General features: G+C 40.2%; 1 protein-coding gene across 1 annotated transcript; it reads left to right on the top strand.

The window, feature by feature from the left end:
* The first annotated feature begins 1143 nt into the window (after positions 1-1143).
* LOC148840077 (14-3-3 protein theta) lies at positions 1144-23168 on the top strand. Its single transcript, XM_088929700.1, has 6 exons — positions 1144-1273; positions 2157-2690; positions 14224-14347; positions 19527-19690; positions 20757-20852; positions 22080-23168. Exons 2-6 carry the CDS (start codon positions 2397-2399, stop codon positions 22137-22139), a joined length of 738 nt encoding a protein of 245 aa, XP_088785826.1. The 5' UTR covers positions 1144-1273; positions 2157-2396; the 3' UTR covers positions 22140-23168.
* The last annotated feature ends 13 nt before the right edge of the window (positions 23169-23181 follow it).

Here is a 23181-nt window from a genome sequence, read left to right as displayed (position 1 = left end):
GGGGAAGATTCTGGATCCTAGACTATTATTCTGTATAAACTGGTGGGGATGTCCCTGTAGGATGAGCACTGGAAATGACTGCCTCAGGCTGACGTAGTTTCTGCGAGACCAACTTTATTACAACTATAATACAAATGTATTGTTCCTATTATCTATTATTTAGCATGATCATTTCTCAACAAACAGCCACAACGCGGCAAAGAAAATGTACATATATTTTTGAAAGTCACCTCCTTGAAAGAAAATCCCTCAAACCACAGTGTTTATGATTAGGAAGTACTGTATTGTTTTTCACAGGACATTGGAGTTCCCCCTAACTTACTGCACCCTGGTCTTGAGGCCAGATTTGGGATTTTACCTGCTACCATCCTTGTATTTCATGGAATCGTGAGAATATGACAGCTCCTTGCTTAAACGTAATTTGAAAGCTACTTTCCAATAATTTAGGGTTTAAGAATTGTAATCCCAAAGGTACGAATGTACTTTTCAACACGTAATTTTGTATGTATTCGAATGTCACCGAACACGTCCTCCTTAAATATCCGTCCGGAGGAAATGTTCCAATATCTTGAAACGTATTTTTCCCCCCGTTTTCGTTCTGAACAGGTATGCGATATAAATGATTCTAGTATAAATACCACCAGCGTCCACCCCTCTCCCGTCTCCCCTCGCTCGACTGAGCGCCCTCTTATTTTGAAGAATAAAATATGGTAACGCTCATCTATTCATTCAAAGCGGGGGGAAATGAAATACGCGAAGCTACAATCATAGGGGTGGGCAAAGTCAGAGGGCCACAGGGGGCTATTGGCTGGCTCCCCGCTTGCAAGAGATGAGTGCCGCCAGCCTCTGTGTGAGACACACTCATCCGCCACGCCCGCTCCCGGGCCTCACTGATGCCGACTGTCACTACAGTAGTGCTACATTCAGCGGTGGTGGAGGCGGTGGAGGAGGAGGAGGAGGGGGGGGGTGCTGGATAACCATGGCAATGGTGACGTCTTCTCCCTTGCTCTAATTGGAGGAAACCCCGTGGCCCCAGCCGCAGCCTACAGGCCAGTCGAACTTGCCCATTTAAAGCCCGCCTTCTTCCGCGCGCTGCGGTACTACTGGCGAGCATTTTGAACTGTAACGGTCGAGCGGAGCGGGACTCACTCTCTCATTGGGGCTCGCGCTCGCCTGGCCCCGCCTCGGCTCTCGTGCTCGGTTGAGACTGGCGGCTGGGCTCCTTTCCTCTCTTCAGCCCTAAAGCGGATCAGCTCGGAGGAGCGATACGGAGGTAAGCGGAGGTTAGGCGCTGCTTCCCTCGTATTTTGGGGGCGCAGTAAGGAGGGTTGTGCTGGGGGGGAAGCGACGTGAATGTGCCCTTTATTGAAGGGCTTGCGTTTATTGAACCCGATAAACCGTGTGGTATATCGGACCTGGTGTGTATGGCGGTTCGGGTTTGCCGCATCCATTTTGTCACGCAAGGGGGGGAAAAAAAAAGACTGTCTCGGGAATTGGTTTTCGGCTCATAGGAGCCGCCATTTTATTTAAATCTGTGTTTAAACGTGTAGTTATTCGGATAACTGCCTCCGTGGTTCGTGAATGGGGTCGAAACGCTGAGGAGGAGCAGCGGCGGCGGGGAGAGCCGAGTGTCGTCTCGCTTTTGAGCTGGGCACTGACACAATGGCGAAATCGCCTCTTAAGAAAAGGGGGGAATTTCCTGGCCATTATTGCAAAATTGCCGGGGTGGGTAGCGGAGTACGATGTCGTGTCTCTCCGGGTGGTGCTCGCTGCTGCTGTTTGTTCCGAAAGCAAACCTTTGCCGAGTCCCGGGAGAGGGGGAGACTGACCGCCTCCCGAGCCGCACCGCTGCCCGTTTCCCTGCTCTTGAAAAGAGAGACGGGACCTGCGTGTGTGCGCGTTAGATACAGCCTCCCCGCCCCTGGGTCACGTTAAAAGTGCTGAAGAGAGAGAGAGAGAGGGAAAAAAGATGGCAGGTCCTTTGGTGGTTTCTCGTCAGCCTGGAGACGTGCAGTCTTGATTAAGCCCGACTGGTTTCTTGACAACCGTGCGATCGACGCGCACGGATTTGGGCTCGGTGCTTGCGCGACGTGTGTGCGTGTAGCTTGCGTGCAGCTCAGCCTCAGTTGCCCACATCTTTCCCGTTCGGCTCGCAGGCTTCCCACAGGACGTCGCCTGCACGACTGCTGTCTGCTCACCTGCTTGCCCCCCTCCCCCCCCCGGCCATCGACACCACCGACAGCGCTCAGGCTCTCCGGCGATCCCGGTTCCCCCCCAGCCCGCAGCTGGTCGTCACCCGGCCCGTCCTGAAACACTGCGCCTTGAAGAGAATATCCTGCCCTCAGCCCCACTCCCCCTCCCACACACACACACACGCACGATCGGAAGCGGACGCCATGGATAAAACGGAGCTGATCCAGAAGGCCAAGCTGGCGGAGCAGGCCGAGCGCTACGACGACATGGCCGCGTCCATGAAGGAGGTGACCGAGCAGGGGGCCGAGCTGTCCAACGAGGAGAGGAACCTGCTGTCCGTGGCCTACAAGAACGTGGTGGGTGCCCGCAGGTCCGCCTGGAGGGTCATCTCCAGCATCGAGCAGAAGACCGAGGGCAGCGACAAGAAGCTGCAGATGGTCAAGGAGTACCGGGAGAAGGTGGAGTCCGAGCTGCGGGAGATCTGCAACGATGTTCTGGTAAGACCCGCCGCCGCCCGCTTTACCTTCAGATCACCTTCCCAGCTCCCAGCTGGGTCCCCGGACCCCGTGGGCCCGCTCGCAGGCGCGCCGCGATGAGTGAGGTCAGGTGATTATTAATAGGAATGTGTAGTGCAGCAAGAGGGGTGGGGTCAGCATGCAGTCCCGTCCCGGTTTCATTTCATTTCTGGTCCATGGGGCTGCTGGAGAAGGGCAGGGGGAGAACACCCCCACAAGGTGGGAGTTCCCCCTGATCTTTCAGTGTGGGATGTGGAGAGAGGCTGGGGAAGACATGTAGCTGCTGGCAGGAGACCGAGGTGTTTGGTGAGGTCGTGTGTTTTGTGTAGAGCGATGTTGCCCTTAGTCCTAGTCCAGCAGAGAAGCTGCCAGTCCCACGTTCTGGTCCCAGGGCTGTGCTGAACTGAAGCCAGGAGGCTGGGCTGCTGATGGCGTCAGCCCGTTGCAGTAGATCGCCACCCTAGCCTCCCACAGATCAATACATGATGCAGCAGTTTCGTTTGGCTGATCGATGCTGTGGGGGTTGAACAGCATGTTGATAGAGGAGCAGGACTGGAATGGGGCAGCAGGTTTGCAGCAGTGAGCGAGGGCACCACTGGGTGGGCTACACAGGGGCCTGATGGCAGGTGTCCGAGCTCTGCATCCCGCTATTAGCACAGCGAGTCTTCTGGCCAAGAAATTCTATCGATGGGTCTGAGGAGCTTTAAAACCGGTCAGATTTTCTTTTAATTTGAATTGTTTTATGACTTGCTGTGGTGGTTTAGTTTAAAGGACTATTTTATAGGTTAAAGTCGTCCCCCCCCCATGTTAGGTTCAGTAAATTTTCTTTGCTGTTCATTAAAGAATTTCTGGGGTGAGAGTATAAAGGACAGTGATTACCTTAGCTGCTAACTGATCTTTCAGACAGTCCCTGCCTCCTTCTTGATCTCTGCTTGAGAGAATGGAGCGTTGTCTCTTTCCACACATTTTTCTACCCTAGTCCCTTCAGCAGAGATTCACATCTTCAATAGAAATTACATGTGATCGGACTGTGCTTGTATTGTGAAGTGGGTGTGTTGGGGTTGTTGGTATTTTAATTTGTATCCTTTGAGTTTTACCGTTGACGTATTAATTGTGCTTTAAGTTTTTTTTGTTATTTTGTTAAGTATTGTACTCATCTGAATCCTCATATGGTCTGAAAAGTGTAATTCACTCCCTTTTCCTGAGCTGTACCAGGCCCTGGGTTCTATGCAGTGTGGTATTAAAATGCACTTTTAATGCAATTAAATGGTGTTTGATAAGCTACACTAAAATGATAGCTCAGTGTTTTCAGTGGTAACATAGATTTTACAGTGGGATAGGAAAAAAGTGGGTCATAACTTAAATATCAGGGTGTGTACATTTTTCATATGAAGGGCTTTGAAGTGTTACCTCAGGCAAGTATGTTACACCGGTTTAGGATTATTCACCCAAGAATGATTAGGTTTGAAGTGGTAATGAACCGTTTTTGTAAGGTTAGATTTTCTAAATTAAAAAATTGGGAAGAAAAAAAGTGCCTTTTAATGTTTAATATACAGAGTAACCACTAAAATACATGTTGTAAACGTGGGATTTAAATTTCATATTTATATATTTGATTCATATATCAAAACTTTATAAAGGCTAATTCTTTGTGACCTATCTAAGTTGACTACTGGCACTGTTGAGAGGTTGTGACTTGTGGTAAGTCTCCAGTTTTAATACTAAATGGACAGTTGAACTTTTACATTCAATGTGTGTGTATTTAACTGGTAAATCAGTTCTATGCGTTTACCTGATAAAAAGTAATTGGTCTAATATTTAATACCCAAAGGATCTGTGCTAAATCTACAACCAAAGGGCAGGGAGTATTTTATAATAGTTAATAGAATCAGTTTTAAAATTTAGAAACATACTTCCTGGAGGTGAAATGCTGATTCATTGAAAATCTGAGTACATAAATGAAGCCTAAAGGCTTGAAAATAATTACAAAGGGAATGGTTTCAATTTTTTTTTAACATGAAGGTTTTCTCTAAGCTTGTTAGTGTGACTTTATGGCCTGGGATGGGCATATTCTATAGTTAGGTAAGATGAAAGTCAGTATTCAAAACCCGTTTGATTCTAACCTTCACTATTGCATGTTGTGCACTAGGGTTATGATCATTGAATTATAAAAATGTTTTATCGCCAATGATACCAAAGCTCTATACATATTAGAGGAGACCTACTTCATTCACCACTGAAGTGTAGCACCACCTCAGTCTCACAATTAGGCAACACTTATGTTGTTATTCACCAGCAGCCCCACTACACATCAGATAGGGTGGACGGGAGGAATTAACCATTGGGCAAGGGGGCGAGCATTAGATTACGCAAAACTAAAATGCAAGTTTGCCAACAGTGGGGGGATCAACATTCATACTCTTACCCCACTTCTAATGACGTGGTGACCTCTGTGTAATGTCTGATCTAATCTAAAGGATAGCACTTCTTCCAGAACATTGTCACCATTCAGAGTCAAAGTAGCTATCAGTTTATTTCCTGATTCATACTGCTTCAAACTATTGAAGTGCATTTCACTTTCCTCAAGGTTTTGTGGAGAAATTTCAGTACAGTATTGAAATTTGACAGTTTATAAGTCCTCTAGTCCTTCCTCTGTGTGGTTTTATGTACTTATGGCACCAATGCAAAGGGCCCTTCATAATTGTGAAAGACATCAAGGTTATTGGCAGCAGTGTTGCCAGACAGTTGAAACTTAGTTTACCACAATTCTTCACATATTCTGACATTCCTTTGTATTTCTAATGATGCCATATATCCATCCATCCAGAATTTAACTGCTTTATCCAGTACAGGGTTGGGGGGGGGGTGGTGAGCCAGGGCTTATTTCAGCCAGCAACTTGCACAAGGCAGGACACTAGTCCACTGCAGGGCACACAGACATAGACTCAAACTCGCACCAGGGCCAGCGTATATCTTTGGGCTCGGGGAGGAAACCCATGTAAACAGGGGAGAACAGTGGTGAAACTGCATTGCTTCCTTGCAGCCCTGGGTTCAGTTCCAGACCTGGGGTGCTGTCTGCATGGAGTTCCTGCGTTGGTGTGTTTTTACAGGGTGCTCTGGTTTCCTCCCACAGTCCAAATACATACTGACAGCTTAATCAGCTTCTGGGGAGCTTGGCCCTGATGTGTTTGTGCCCTGCAGTGGACTGGTGTCCTCACCAGGGTGTGTCCTGTCTTGTGCCTGATGCTTGCCAGGATAGGCTCCGGCTCCCCCACAACCCTGAATTGGATGACGCGTTTAGAAGACGGATGGATTTGAGTATTTCTAAATTTTGTTGCTACACAAAAAGTCCTGTAAAACACTGTCCTGTTATAAAGGTTGTTAAATCTATTGAAACTAATAGAGATCTTGTATATTAAGACTTAAACATGGATATATGAATAAAATGCATGTGGTCAATCACTCTCCTCTTTTTTCTAAAGATGTTTTTCACTGAGTGTCTTGAGGCAGTGCTAAGAGGCTAGTTGCTGGTGTTGGCTTTGGCTTAAGGAAAAAGGATAAACCTTCCAAATCATAGTAGAAACATGGTAAGAATACTGATAGCAGTATTTTGACACATCTGTATTTAAAAGCATTTAAACTAGAATATAAGATATTTGTAAAGGCCTTATTCTTACACTGCATTTTTTCTTATGTTAGAAGTTTAAAACGATAAATTTAATAGTCTTTGCCCACTTTTTGAGAGTGTTGGCAATAAAGGTGCTGTAAAGTGCACAATAGCCACAAGTGACAGGGTTGGGCAGTGTGCATGGACTGATAGCCTAGGTGCTCTTCTGTTGGTGTTAATCTTCAAATGCGCAAGTAGTTTGGATCAAGTCCTCATTAAAAAAAAATCATGCATGCTGAAATTAAGACTGTAAACTTTATACTATAAGTAGGTTTAGGTCTGTGGATTTTAAAGTGCTGAGTAGCTCATACATGTTTTAAGAAATCAGATGATTAATATTCACTTTGCCCTTATGCTTAAAGTTTGAGGTCATTTGGTCACAAGATTTGATATACATATAGCCTTTAATTCAGTGTAATTGAATTAAAATGGACAAAAGGTCATTTTTCATGACTTGATTGAAACTCCAGTGCCACTGCCAGTTAAAAAAACATTGACGAATGGTGTTGCTCACCCTGAGTCATGTCTTAACTTGCTGTTAAGTGTTATGTTAGGTATTTTGTCATAACACAAATTCACTGTAATTGCGGTTTTGCTTGTCCTGCCCCCACTTTAATAAGTTTACTGGAAACATTTTCTGCTTGGTATAATCTTTTTGGAAAAAGGTAGTTGATTTAATTTCATTATTGGGATGGGTTTAAGTCGTTGAAATTTAAAACCAAAAATCAAGACCAGATTAAATTTAGGAGAAGGCTTTTGTGTGTTTTAGTTAGCAGCTCATCTCACTACATTTGTATGCTTCCTTTGAAGAGGTAAGGCCTTACCCTGTCACGTTGACAGATGGGGAAATTTCAAGTTTTTTTAGTAAAGACTACAGTGATGCTGCCTTGTGATATCAGCAAGCAGTTTCCGTTTTCACAAAGGTCTACAAAACCTTCCAAACACGAGTGGCATGCCAAATATCTGAAACCCTTTGAGGAGTGAAGAATGGTGAACTGGAAAGGGGAAATTAACGCTTTTCAAAAATGAAGTTATATGTAACTGAGATTCAACTAATTGACACTTAAATCTGATGAAAATGTGTAATAACATAAGATCACTTTATCAGCCATATACAATTTCTTGTATTAGGAATTCGTCTTTTTCGCAGACCCCAGCTTGCTCTCCATGAGAGACACAGACAGGGAGAGAAGCTTGGGGTCAGAGCGCAGGGTCAGCCATTGTACAGCGCCCCTGGAGCAGATGGGGTTAAGGGCCTTGCTCGGGGGCCCAACAGAGTAGGATTCCTCTGCCTTTCCAGCCACAGCTGCAGATCCTTAGTCACAGTGCCACCACTCCGGTTTCAACAGAAGAAACCAATTTCTTATAGAGATGAAAGCAATTCATTCAAAAACTCCAGATTCACAGCTTTTCTAGCTATAGATGCATGCATCTTACAGTTTATAAATATGATGCCCATAGATTGAGTGTTAGGATGTATATCCCTCAGTTTTCTAACTGCTTGATGTAATACAGGGTCATGGGAGAGCCAAGCCTATGTTATGATGGGTGATTGCCTTAATTGATCTGCTGTTAAACTTTGTATTAACCCAGACCCTCCACATGGTCTCTTACCATTGGATGTTTTTCAGAACTTCTCACAGATGTAGCATAACAGAATAAAACAGACTTGGAACTTGATTGTAATTATTAATATTGAGCTGTTGATTTGTGATAAATACAAGACTTGGGAATTGTCCAGCACCAAAAGGTGATGAAAGCCATAGTGGGGCATGCACCACAGATGACTTATACCTCCTACTTCCATGGACAGCGAGGAGCTGTCTCTTTGCAGAATCACTCAGGGACCATATAACATTTATTACCTTTAATTTGCGGTCTGGATTTTCTGTTTTTTTAATAATTTCTTGTTAATAGGGTATTTTTGGAAAGGTCACCATTTGTTGTAGAAGAACTGAATTTGGTAAAAGATAGCTGTTGAACACCCTGCTCTGTAACATTAGCCAGCAGTTGGAACATGGCTTTGCCAGTTTTTTTATGAGGGGAAAGGTAATGGAACATTGTTTTTGCAGGACTTGGTTGTCAAAGACCTGTAGTGTTTTTGTTCAGTATTGTCTATGAATTTTAAACTGCTTTTTAAGACTTGCAACCTCAGATCTACACTCTATAGTCTGAGAGCGCTTCTTTTCAGTGGTGTTCAGATGAGCGCAGAAGGCTGAGACTCGACTATCATTAGATGTCATTTCAAAACTGGTTGAACTGTGACTTGTCAGTTCCAGGCATTGATGTTGCCTGCTAAGAAGACGCCCTTGTGAATTCAAGAACCTCCAACCCTTCTATTGCTTTTATAGTGGTCAGCTGCTCCTTGGGGAAGTCCCGGCGTTATTGGTTTGTAACATTCAAAACTCAAACTGGCAGCTCCTTTTGACCAATTGCTGTTAGTGTTTGAGCCTATTCAGAACCTTGACAAGGCTTTTTTTGGTTAGAATTGGTAATTGTGTAGTTTTAATTTCTCAAATCATACCCTTTGTTCCAATGTTAATAGACTTAACAGCTAAAGGCTGACAACCTACATTTCAAATCTTATGAAAAGGTTGATGAGAGTTAATGTGAATGCTGAAATGTCAAAAGACTGGGTTGTTTGTGCCTAGAAGCATTATTATTATTTGCTTTAGTACTTTTCATATTTTGGCATTTACCTAGTAGCCTTAAACTTGATCCATATCCATTAACTAGAATTCAATTTGGGATAATATAATTTTTCTGACAAATGCATAACATTTATAAAAAGGGTTTACTTATTTCTAACTGAACACATTTGTTTGTACCTTAGCTGTCACTATTTTGGGGGCTGTGGTAACTTCAGAGTTGACCTAGCCTTTTAAATCTCTCCTGCGGGTTAGCTAGTTGGGCCACTCCCTATGTAAAAGCTTTGCCCTGCAGCTTGTGCAGTCTGCATATGAGATCTGCTTTTTTCAGCTCACACCATCAGCTAGTCTCTCCTAAAGGCTAGTACCAACCCAGATACTGAGTTTGCTCTCCACTGTTTGGTTCTTGAATTTGGGATGCACTCCCAAATTAAGGGTTCTTGTCCTCGGGGCTTTACGTAAACCCAGTTTTATATAAGCTGAATGAAACCCAATATTGGCTGTTCTGTGATTTAATGTAGGCACTTACCATTCATGATACTGCTCATTCATGATGCTTGTCTACTTGAGAGGGTGGAATTGCAGGTCACTAGGGTTTGTCCTTTAGTGGTTAATGGGCCTGTGTGCTGTAGGGGAAGAATGCAGGGAGTAAGAAGGTAGCAGCAGCTTGTAGCAATCCATGAAGAAAGAATGGAAGTTAGATGAAATAACTGAAAATCAAAACCTTATAATGAGAGTAATATAGCATACACTTAAATCAATCAATTACCTTGTAATTAATGAACAATATTTATAAATTTAACACAAAGTGCATTAAATAAAGCACTTGGGAGCTTCTCTGACATGATTGCAATAGTCACAAGTTTTAACAGTGCAGGAGAATATGCAGAGCTAGCTACAGGTGTGTGAAAGCAAAGTAATGCCGAAGTATAAAATGGAGCCCTGTTGGATGATGTCTGCATTGCATTTACTCGGTGCTATTCACCCACAGAAGAAACTTGCTGCACTCCTTGCTCTTTGTATTATGTAGTTTACATTATGGGATACACAAGAGGTTTTTATTTAAAGCTGAATTATGTCAATTGAGTTTTACATAATTCGGAGAGAGTCTATATTGTCCTGATGTGTAGTTCATTTAAGATCTAGGTTGAGTCAGCATTGACAGGGTATGGAGAAAGATGAACCTTGTGTATTTAGAAATGTGTAGTTTTTTTACAGTTACATGCTTGTGTTATTCTGTACATTTCATGTAAAACATTTTGAAGTGTTCCTGTACAGCTGCATTGTATTTGCTAAATCAACTTTTGCAGTTCTGGTATCTTAAATTTGCAGACTGATGCATGTTTAAAGTTTAATGGCTATACCAGTTTCGCCCCCAACATTTGTGCAGATGGCTGATTGCTTTAAATGCAGTCTGATATACTGTAGTGTCTAATGTCCTTGTACACCTTCAGGGACTTAGGAGGGCTTTGATTTATTATCCTTGATTTGTTTGATTAGCACTTGAATGGTGAAAGACCCTTGACACTGAATAGATGGAAACCTGTATGGAAATAGGCTTCTTTCAAATATTCAAATATTAGTCTCTTTTCAATATTTCTTGAACTATTGTGAATACCTAGGGAGAAAATACTGAACTGGCTTGCACCCCACATAATACTGAAATTAGACTTTGGTTCCCAGTGCCTAGACAGTTGTCAACCAATTGTTGATTTCTTTGGTCTGATCCAAAATCAAACATGACCTGGAGGTCAGAACCTCTCCAAATAGCATGTAGATGTGTTGGAGAGCAACGGTTTGTTTCCTGCTGTGTGCACAGTGCTTGCAGATAAAATCAACAAGCTTGGTTGGCATTTGCTCATTCAGGATGTAATTCAAAGGTGTGGTTAGTTGCTTGATACTGTTCTGTCTTGAGAAAAGGTGTTTTTTTTTATTCTGTTGCTTTGTTTAAACAGTTTTGTTTGCATACATCCACTTTAATGATATTCTGTGTGCTGTTGATACAGCACTTAGTGCACATTTGTGTGAAAGGAATGGGTCTGCTGTTTTCAACAGGTGTTGGAAAATCAGCCCCAGTTAACTCCACATGCCTTGGCAGCACAGCATCAGTCTGCTTGTCCCTATTTCATAAAGGCTCTTTTTGATTTGGATTTTTTTAGAAAAAGCTGATGCTGCTTTGGATCTTTAACAGGCAACCAGCTGACCTCTTTGTACAGATGTCATTTAACGGGGTCTTCTACTGCCGCTGGCTCGGAGGAAGGGAGAATGTTATGCATTCTCACCTTTTAACTTTTCCATTTCTCCTATTGTACTCCATAAGCTTTTTAAATTGGCTGTGTTAAGTGTGAGTTATAGATAAGCTTACAGTGATGTTTGATAATTTTAATATTGCTTTTAAGGTAAGAATTTGTACTTTTTACCTTTGAAATGCATTTAGGGCTATATTTTTAGGCAGAGGTTATTTGTGTAGATAGCTCCAAGGTCCTCTTGGAAATTAACCACATAATCCAATATGAACACTAACTTGGATGTTTGCTGTAGTGTATGGCCATATAGCTGTCACAGGTGTTGTCAATGAAGATGGTGTTTTATGATGTAGAATTTGCTTTCTTGTGAAAATTCTTATCCTCAAATTCACATTATGAATGCACTCATTTGAAAGTGTCTGGTCTGTAAGGACAGTCCATTTGTGTGAATCCAGGTCACCTGTACAAATAGCTAATGCTCTTAACTCGGTTTTTACACATGTAATACTTCAACAGTCTTATTTTAGTACCTATGAGTCTGTTCAGTAGTACATAAGAAGATGATGCCTGACTTTAGTCACTTCATTTAAGGAGGCCTAGTATTTTTACTGTTAAATTACTTGGTAAACTAGCTCTTGTCTTTCAATTAATTGATTCTTTGTCTCTTATTTGCATCTTGTTCTTGTCGTTTCATTCTGTAATTGCTATCTTTGTGATCTAATTTATGTAGATTGTGCAGCTTAATTTGCTTTATAAATATCCAAGTAATTTGCATTGCACCTGCCCTTTATCAGCTTGGTTATTCTAGAAAGTTTAAGTGTAAATCAAAATTATCTGCAGAAGATCTGTGGAATAAAAAGGTCAGGCACTTAATCAACGAGCAACATTAATAAACCTAGCTTTTGAGGTGGAACATCCTAGTAAGTTTAATGTACAGGCTTAAAGGCACAGTGATTTTTATTGTTGAAGCAGTGAGAAGGACACTATGATTTTAGTGTGAAACTTTGATAGAATGTTGACCTTCGATAGAGGAAGGAACAATGACCATACTTAATCACATGCCCTTTTTCCCATTTGCAATGTGCACATTAGTTTACTTTTTAAATAATTTAAATTTTAACATGAACAGAACAATGTGTAGGAGGATAAATGTTGGCAAACATGTTGGTTGGAACTTGTATCATTTAGAACTGATTAGATAAATGAGCAGCTCTCTACATCAGTACACGGTGGCAGGGGTTACTGCTGTTAACCTTCTTGGATATGTTTCTACCTGCTCTGCAGCAGTGGATTGGTGTTGTGTGTGCGTTCCTTTTTCAAGTAAAATATAAATTGGGAATTCAGGTTAGGAGTAGGCCTCTTATGGACATTCACACTATTGTCAGGTCTTTTTAATGCTTTTCTATGTGCTTTAGTCCATCATCCTGCTGAAGTGTGAATTTATGGTCCAGTTTTAGATTGTGACTCAAGCAGGGTTTCATGCTATTTAATGAAGAGTGGTTGAAACCTAGTCTTTTTAGACTTGTAGGTTAAATTGTGGTTTTAAAAGTAGTTTGCAGAATTGTCTTTGGAAAGTTACATAAAGCCTGAGTGCCAGCCTTCACCCAAGTATAGTCACCACTGGTCTGAGGCCATGGATAGACCTGGATAGACATGGTCTTACTGTGCAGACATCTTGTACCTAGAATTACTGAAGAGCTTGTAAGGCTCGAGAAATAGGTGCTAGATGTTTTTGTCAGTATCGAGCACTGTAGTGTGTAATTGACCTAAAGTCATCGTGACAAGACAGTGTGGTTTCCCGATTTTACAAATGTCCCAGGCCGTTATCTTTATTCTTGCTATTTTAGTACTGTAATGTAGGGTCATTGTGATCTTGTGCTTAGTACTGAACTGTCATACAATTTCTTGCGAAAGTATTCAGACCTTTCCAATGGTGCTCCATTTGGTAAAATCATAAAATGATGCATACACCATTTCAAATCTCAATGCTGAAACTGAAGGCTCAGAAGTTACTGTAAATGCAGTGAGCAACAACTATGGTGGAAGCACCTTGGTGCAGTTTTGCCATTTCCCAGCATTACCTGCAGAAAGTGAATTTCCATGTGGTCTGCCTTGTTGCCCTCTGGTTCATTTACAGCCACAAACAAGTGTGAAATGAGGCTCTTCTTTAGTTGTTGGAGCCAAGGACAGGATTTAAAGATCTTATTGATTTTAAAATCCTTTCTGTTCATTTCAGCTTTTCTCATTTTCTGCTCCCCCAGATCTCCTGTCACTTGGACACCTTTGTGTCCATTCTCACCTACTATGCTTTTTCCTCCTCCTCTCTCTTTCCCACCTGAAAGAAGGCTGAACTGTGAAAAGGTTTCTTCCATATTTCAGCTTGGGTTTAACCATGTGTGGAGTAGCTTTTGTATATAACTGCTGCTTTAGTGTTGTGATTAGAAGCTTCTAGTCACGAAATGTGAAACCTACAAGGGTCCACATACTTCTGGAAGCCACTGTGCTTTAACATAAATAAACCTGCAAATATTGGCGGCCTCTGTTGAATGAAGAAATATAGCAAAACATAACTTTCAAGAAAAATCTGGGTCAGATTCTTGGTTAATTGCTTAACCAAATCAGGTAGGTGGCCCTCTTTCTAATTTAACATTTTTAATCCTAGAACTTCCCTAATGTGTTCATTTCAAGCAGTAATTGTTCAGTTGCTTCCAAAAGTGTGCAATCCACTGTTGAAACAGTTCACTAATTGGTTTAGCTTAATAAAAAATATAAAAAGAATTAGTGGAAATGGACAGTGAATTCAGTTTCCAAATATGCCAGTGTTTAGTGTGCAGCTCCTTCTATAGACGGGGGTGTTGAACGATCGAGTCCTGGTTTGATCTTTGTTGCTTCTAGACAAACTGGAAATGCAGCATCCATGGTCAGCAGTAAAATCATTCACTTTTTTTTTCCAGGGATTGCTGAGCAAATATTTAATCGCCAACTCTACAAACCCAGAAAGCAAAGTCTTCTATTTAAAGATGAAGGGAGACTACTACAGATATCTTGCCGAAGTTGCCGCTGGGGATGACAAGAAATGTAAGTGTATGCAACATGTTGTCCTTGTCTTCAAGGTTAATTATTCCAAAAGTGTTTCCTTATTCAGTCTAATAAAGTTCAATGTCTCTCTTTTAAGTTTGGTGAGTTGTTGGAGCACAGATCATGAAGGACTCAAGGTTAACTTTTTTCATTTTGCACCATGTTGTATGAGTTGTATGGTTTTTAGCTGTGTCTCCCAATGTGTGCTAAAGCTCAGCGCGTGTTGTTGGTCTGCTCTCTCCTGCTTTGTTTTATGCTGCCACCAGTCACGTTTATTCTGCATGAGCACACTTGTGCTCCAGCTTTGATTTTTCCAACTGACCAATGGGTCAGGTGTGCTGGCACATCTGGCTTAGCTCTGACCAGCCCTGACTGTGCGGTAGTTGTTGCATTAAACTTTTGTGCCCCCCTTGGTAAATACGTTGACTTCTCTGACATGATGGAGCAGCCGATTGTAAGACTTCATGAATCTGTTGAAAGCTAAAGTGTGAACTCAGCTGGTCTCCCTGATCAGCACTCCCTTTTACCAGTTGCAGTCCTTAGCGTGTCTGGACTTGAGTCACTGTGTCTTCTGGTTGTCCAAGCCCTTGAAGAGGGCTGGGGAGGTGTAGTGATTGTCAGTGTATATTACATGATCCTTGTCTAGCAAGCCAGCCTCACTCAGGGCCCAGTGCTGCAATGGAGTTAGTCTCTACAGGATCCATAAGTAGGCTAATTTAATGTCAAATGAGGACAAAATTAATTCTGAATAAAATTTACTTGCTTGGAACATAGTGACACAATAGTGATAGTTTTGGAGCTATCGCGATGTTCTGTCAAGAACAGGAAATGCTTCATATGTTGGAGTCCCAGTAGAACACTTTCTTCAGCACAGTGTACCCAGTTATTTTCGCGTCCCTCACCTCAACCCCAAAACATTAGCGACTGTGCTAGTGATTGTAGTAAGAGGTTAAGTTTGTATGGCTGTTTGAAAAAACAACTTAAACAGCTGATATTTGGTTGGGTAGAAAATATTTTCCTTAATTACATTTTTTTTTTGCTGCCAGATTACCTAGTGTTCTAGTTTGGGTGAATGTAGTCGCCCAAGGTGGCTAGAGTTCTAGGATCTTTAATACGCCTTTATAAGAGTTTTTAAGTGTTTGCTTTGGTTGCCAACTTTTCAAACTTGGCACTTAAACGTAGGTTTAATTATCCCTATTGACCAGTCAGCAAAGCTATGCGACGGAAAAGAATGCTGAACAATACTTCCAGGATCTGAATAGTAATGTTCTCATTATCGTGGCAGAATGGAAAACATCATAGAACTCTCTGAAATGATCAAAATCCTATTTTGCGACACTAAATTGTGTATACTACCTGTATAAATCCTGCGCATATGACAATTAAAATTACTTTCATTATTTAGCACCAGTAAGACATTATTGTAATTAGTGACTGAAAAGGATTTAGTCCACAAGTTTGTTAGTCTTAGCAAGGCATTTGTATATTGCTTAAGTGGTTTGTTTTAGATTAAAAAAAGGCTCTAGGAGGTATGTAAATACAGGTGCTGTTAAATGTCTTCTGTTTTTGTTTGAAAGAGATTGTGATGATTGAATTTCAAATTGTTTGCTTGAAACAGCAGGCAGAAAATTGTAAGCCTCTGAGCCATGTTGATAGTTTGCATTCTGTAAATCAATGTAGTTGCTATTGCAGCATTTTCAGTTTTTAATTGAAAAGATAACTTGAACATCCTCAACAGCTGAACAAATTGCTTGTGGAAACTAAACATCAGCTCAGTCCAGAAAAAAGCAGGAGAGTGCAAAAGGATCAAAGTGGCTTCCATGCAAGCGAGTTTAATTACTTTGTGCAAGGCCTTTGAAATTCATTAAGCATATTTTATGTGTTTCTAGTCAAAGTACCACGGGGTGGCTTGTCTTTGTGTTCGGATTAATACTGATTTTTGCTTTAAGCAGAACAGTTGGAACATGTCAGTCTATATATACTTGAGCAGCTGGCTGGATGGTGGTTTTATGGTTAGAACATGTTGATAAATTCCAAATTCAAGTTGGTTCTAGACTTGGTTTTGTTTATTTCAAAAAGCCTCATTTTGCATGTTCCTTGAGGCACGCTAGTTCAGTTGTCGGTACTCTCAACTTGACCATTGTCATAGGATGTCTTTGGCACACCTATCAATCACACTTACTATAACTGTTCTTTGACTTGATAAATTTGTCACTGGTTTACATTTATGTAGCTTCCAGTCTTAATTTACAAGCAGTTCTGTATAACTTCAGTTTAGATGTACGTTCGGTCACCTGAACCTCTCAAGAACACTGGGTGCAATGTTTTTGTTACTGCCGATCTAGGAACAGTTTGCAGAGTGACCTGACACGGCCCTTCTATGTCATTTTTAGCGGGCTATGAATATTCTGTTTCACCTGTTCGGTGCGAGGTCTCCTGGGACACTATAGTTCATGTCAGACCAGTAGATATCAATCTTCCCTGGTATTTCCTTGCCTTTTATGTTTGTAGTCTCCAGTGACTTGTGTAAAAAAGTTACTTTTACATTTTCAAGTGTTGGTCCTTAACCTGTGCTTGTTCCTTTGCTTCTCTCATTATATAACTCCTTACTTGAACCCCTCTTTTAAAGTTGTTCTTGGCTGTAGTTTTTTTTACAAATTTATCTGTCGTTTTCTGGGTTTATGTAGCTACATAACCAGGTCTCCTCCCTTCTTGTTGCTTTTATATACAAATAGCAAGATATTACCTCATCACTAAAGTCTTGTATGTGTTGCAGCTTTTGCGGTTTACTTCATGGGGTTATATAACACTTCTATAGCCAAACACTTGCTTTATGTTAGTTCCATAGAAAGGGTGAAGCATTTCTTTTAAAAATCAATGCCAAGTACTCAATTATAAAAATAAGTGACCATTTACTAAGGGAATCTTGATCTGGTGTTTTTTTTTTGTTCAGTGCTATCACCAAACCATTCTAATTCTTGTACCTTTTGTATGGAAAATAGATTAAATGAAAAGGGGTTAAGTCTAAGGAAATAGTAGCAGTGGAAATGTGTAGTTCTTTAAAATATTCTTATTTGGATGTTGTGTAGCATTGTCAATTTTCATTCTGTTAAGAATGGGTTTGGGACTGTTGTAGTGCTCTAATTTCATTTAATGCTTTGAGGTAAGCATGATTTTTGAAGTTCTAGTTTCACTTCTAATTTTGACAAATGCAGATTTGGGCTTTAAAATTGTTGCTTTTGTTTAGATTTGACCTCGGTCTTAGTTGTTAAATTAATAGGTTGATAAAACCCTTTATCATTTTACAAAGAAGAATGGAGTGATTTTTAGACAGGTTGTTTTGAGGTTGGATTGTTTTCTGTGATATAGACTAACAGTAAATTCATTAGTCATTCAAGCAGGCTAACAGCAACATACTCTGTACAAAATCAACAAATTGTGGCCCTGATGCACATTATCTTTGTAAACAAAACTACCCAATATGCACTCATTACTAGTGACAGCTCTGTTAGTTTTTCAACACTCTGAAACCACAGCTCTTCCCTCTGGACCAGAATTTCCAACCCCAAGCCCCATTGTGGCAACAGGATGATGCTGTCTTTTGGCTGAGGTCATGACTGTTTAGTCATTGAATCCTTGGCGCTCTTTCTAATTTTTCTTTCTTAGCTGATCTGCTGTGTAGTGGGGCTGCTGACAAACCTGGTGGCAGTATGCTAGCCAGGTACAAGAGACAACCTGCGCTTCATTGGAGCTGTGAAGCTGAACACAAGGTTATAGATTCATGGATTTCGGTCAGTGCAGTAGATGCATGTTAAGTTTTTTAGCAATGGTATGTTTGGTCATTGTCTTAAGGATATTGCATCTACCTCAACAAGCCACATGTTTTCCGAACATCTTATTCTGAATTTCAGATCATAGGAGTGACTATATTGCACGTATTTTGCAAGCTGACACCCCATAAAATGAGAATTTTGAATGAAAGTGAAGTGTTAAAAATGGTCTACTCCTACAATATGCATTATTCTCAAAACGTGACGTTTCAAGATTTGGTTTGAAATTCACATTGTGAAACTTGTGACATTCAGTGTAGTAATCTTAACCATCTGAATAGTTTAAAAGTTAGTGTAGTGATCATTTAGTAATTGGTCACTTTCTATTGAAGATTTTATACATCTTCTGTGCCAAGTAAATGAACCAATGAGCCATTAGATTTGAATTTGGTTTCTTCTGCGGGCTTATTGTACAAATTTGCCAGGTGTCTAAGTAGATTCATGAAATTTGATACACAACAAATTCAACTTCAGCTCAAGAATGTAATGTATCTGCTAGGAATTTGCTTTTGTTAATAAAGTATGCTTTATAACAAGTACTTGTATCCTGGTTTGGCCACTGAGTTCTACATCCTCACAGTAGAAATCAGATCCTTATGTATCATTATGCAAAGGTAACAGGTCAATAACCAAAACTGTAGTATTTAAGATGAGGAAATCTGCTTGTTACCACTTGTAAGCATGGTTCCACCTTCAGTTTTGGTAAAGCGCTAATCTGGTATGACTATACTTGAGTATAGCATCTTGCACTAATCAGTGTTCATGTTTAGGTTAACAGAAGTAACACTACAGATCATTAATGTACAGCTGGATGTTTTTTTCAGACCTTGGTTATAACACAGTACATGTTGGGCTTGTAAAATTGCATTTTTCCCCAAATTTTCATGTGGGTAAGAACTCAGCAGTTTAATCATAAAACAAACAGTACCCCAAGAGTTTTTTTAAACTAACCTGATGTCATCTAAGAGCACAGGGTAATTGTTTTGCAGGACAAATTTTGCTGAGTTTTTACAAATAAGTCTGTCATCCATATATTAATAGTTCTCACCTCCTATGTTTTTCTGTACTTCAGACTTGGTTTGATGATTACCACATTCTGTATTGCCATGTTCTCAATTCACTGTGATTGCTTTGACTTCAGCACTGCAGTCCGTCAAGTACGTAGACAGTTCTAAAGTACGATTAAATATGAAACATTTGAAGTTTTCAAGTTTGCTTTTGATGGCTTTGTCAAAATTCATGGGGCCTTTACATTTTCAAAGGTAAAATCATAAAACTCGTATTAATATTCCAATTGCTTGATATCTGAATGTTTTGTGTACTTAACTTTTTTTTTTGTTGTTTTCCAGCAACGATAGAAAACTCTCAGGGAGCTTATCAAGAAGCGTTTGACATCAGCAAGAAAGAGATGCAACCCACACATCCAATCCGTTTGGGACTTGCCCTCAACTTCTCTGTATTTTACTATGAGATCCTCAACTCCCCAGAGCAGGCCTGTGCATTGGCAAAACAAGTATGTTTCACACTACTGTATAAGAGCTATGAAAATACTTTTTCCTTGGTTTATACATCTTCCGTTCCACATTTGTCAGGAAAAACTAGAAAACTGCAACAAGTAACCTTGAATTCTGGATTTTGTCTTGAGGCCATTGTGCACAGTGATGTCAGTGGGAAAGCTCTTTGATACTGAAGTGTGCTGCACAGTTGGCTGCAAGAATATAGCCAGAGATTTTCTCCACTCACATTATCTGTAACAAACTTTCAGCATGTCACTCTTGTATTACTAAATAACTAGAAGAATACTATATTAAAGCTTAAATTCCTTAGACTCATTAAAACAGCCAGCTCTTTGTAAAACAGTACAAATGAATGGAGTACTTATGATATGGAGAGCCTATTTTTGGTTGAAAACATTGTTGAGCTAAGACATCTGCTAGTGGAAACATTTTGTGTAGAAGTATTTCACATTATATGGTCTGGATCTAATTTACCCTAAACTTAATGTATATTTAAGATTCTAGAGATTTTTACAAATCAAGTCAGATTCTATCCATGGGAATTACTGCACACTGGCAGACCATTTAAGGTACACTGTGTACCAGTTTATCTAAGATTCTTAAACGAATTCCTGCTGGTAAAGAACAAAGCCTGCTGACAGGAATTTACACTGCCTAGTTACAGGTTGGTGTTCAGTGGAAACATGGTATTTGATAACACCTCATTGTTAATGTTTGCAGGCTGTTTGAGTAGTTCAGGTGGTTGTAGCCTAGCAAGTTAGTTTTAGATGAGGTAGTGTAAAATGAGCAGTGTTGTGCTCTAGGTTTGATTTAAGTAGCATTTGTTCCACTTCCTTGACCATTCCTGGTCAAAGTAATGTACCTGTAATGTAAGGAATGGTCCAAGCAGATTCATTGAAATACAGAAGTATTTGAATATTGCCAAATAAGGTAGACAAGTTTATCTTGATTTGCCATGCTTGGTCCATTATCTTTGTTAGTAGCCTTGGTAACAGTCTATGAAGACCATGTGCAATCAAATGTTTTACATGCTGTTCATTAATCTTTTTAAATTCTTTTTAGGCTTTTGATGAAGCTATTGCAGAGCTTGATACACTGAATGAAGATTCATACAAAGACAGCACCCTCATCATGCAGTTGCTTAGAGACAACCTAACAGTACGTTCTCTTGTTTATACTTTCTCCTACATCTGCTTTGAGAACTTGAAATTCATCCAGAATTAGTCCAGGTGGTAAAGTGAAGTCACTTTTTGACTGCTTATCTCCCATCTGAGATTGTGCCATTGTGAAAATGTGAATTAGTTAAGAATCTGAAGAATGAGATATACAAATGTTCTCAGATTCTGGAGCTCCATTTTCAGGTTCTCATCAATTAAACCCAAATCGCAAGTTGTTCATATTTCTGATGTATACCCCATAGGCCTTGCAACAGTCAGTTCATTTCAAGGTTCATCCCCTGGGGGTGATTTGGGGGTTCTTTAGCACAGTCCAGTACAGCCAAGACAGAAAAACGATACCATAAAGAGGACCATTCAGTAGTTTTTTCAGGAGAAAGGTTACTCTTGCTCGCTGGAGATGAACAGGGGACGAAAGATTTGAGTTGAGGACACAGACATCTCCCAGATTAGAATAGTATAAATTCACAAATAGTGTGCGTCTCACCCTCCCAAAATGCTCTTAGCCTTCATACTCTGTAGAGGATATTTGATGGATTTGATTTGCCAGAATAATTTTGCTGCTTGTCTTCATTAACTTTCTCAATGTGGTACAATTAATGGTACTGATGCTGCCAAACCAAAAACAAGTTAAAATGTTTTCTGGGAGTGTTGAAATCATACCTTAAAATCACGAGTTTCTAAATATGTTGGTCTTTTATTATAAATGGTATCGCAGCAATAGTTCCATCTTGGGTTGTTGTATATGACCAGTCCTACAATGCACTAATGCCTGTTTACACTAGTAAGAGTACACTATTTGATCCTAGATAGCCTTTAAACATGCATATGACCATTGGGTTTCAAAAGTGAGATGTTTATTCTTTGTGTGCTTAACAGCATTTTCATCTGCTGAAATGTTCCAAAATGCAATTAAATGCTCTATTGAAGTGGTTTCTCTATCTAATGCTGTGAATTGGTGCTAGTTTGGTTTTCTGGGTGTATGTGTAATGGTTTTCAATTAAAATCTTAGTAACAGGCATTACCCTTTGTGTAATTGCTAGGCTAAGTCCATAAGAAGCCTAAGATAAGACATGAGGCTTAGTGAATTGTACCTTGGTTAATGTTTTACTTGACAAGAAGTCAATATAATAAAATAATTTTGGTGGTGAGAACAACTTGGAGAAAGTCATAAAAAATAGTTTTTAACTGCTTATCTTTTTTTTTTTAGTTATGGACATCAGACAACGCAGCAGATGAAGGGGAGGGTGGAGAAGGCGGCGAGAATTAAAATGCACATGGAGTCATCTCCCAAAACAATTTACAGAAAAACCTTTTTACACGTCTCCATTCCTTATTGCTCCACTCAAAAAAAAAAATCTTGCAGCAATTGAAAACCCATCATTACTGAATAGCTGTATATGGAAATTCAACAATTTTAGTCTTTTCACACTGCAGCTTTTGGAAAACAGAAAAACTCCATTCCTTGGTTTGTGTTGTTTGTCCTGGCCTTCCTGGTGTGCGGTTACTGCTGTAGAAAAGTATTAATAGCTTCTCTTTATATAAATATTAACTTCCAATTTAGAAAGAAAAAACATACAGGACTTGTGTATTTTTGGAGAGAACCTTTCAAGGGAATGTTGAAATTTTGATGACTGAAAGATTGGTAGTCCTATATTGCAAGGTGGAATTTGTATTTGTTAAAAGGTAAGGTCATCTCTTCATACATCCCTTGCATCATTTGTTTGATCTGCGGTTGTCTTGAATGCATACAGCAGTTGTAACTTTTGACATGCAAATTAATTGATCGACTGACCCTGCACATGCTAGCAAATTTACAAAGACAACCTGTTCTTTACTGCTGTAGAGGTCAGTGCGTGTTAAATCTACTGAGGCAACAAGCATTTCACAGCCAAGCGCTTTTCATTGGTTATGAGGTAATTCCTTTTCGAAGGTCACAAACACTCCTTTCTAGTAATGATATTCACTAAATGTTACTTTCTTAGCATGTCTGATTTAAAAGGTGGCACTTCCTGAATACCAAAAATAGTCTACATGCATGACCTTTTTAAGCACCCTGGAATGGGAACCAATATTATTATATACACCAAGTCCAAGTATTCTATTTAGTACTTTTCAATGCAGGTTTGTGCACATGTAAGAGGGTGTTTGGTTTGTCCAGTGATTGTCATTAGAGATTTGGACCACTATTGTGTTTTGCTAATCATTGATTGTAGTCCCCAAAAGCCTTGTGAAAATGTTTAATGCCCTATGTAACAGCTATGTAACATGAATAAAAATGACATTTTATAAACTGAAAGCAAAACTTGTCC

The sequence above is a fragment of the Atractosteus spatula genome, chromosome 2, assembly GCF_055471065.1.
Source record: "Atractosteus spatula isolate fAtrSpa1 chromosome 2, fAtrSpa1.hap1, whole genome shotgun sequence".
Taxonomy (NCBI): domain Eukaryota; kingdom Metazoa; phylum Chordata; class Actinopteri; order Semionotiformes; family Lepisosteidae; genus Atractosteus; species Atractosteus spatula.
Note: the sequence above shows the minus strand (reverse complement) of the source record. Positions and strands in the feature narration are given on the sequence as shown.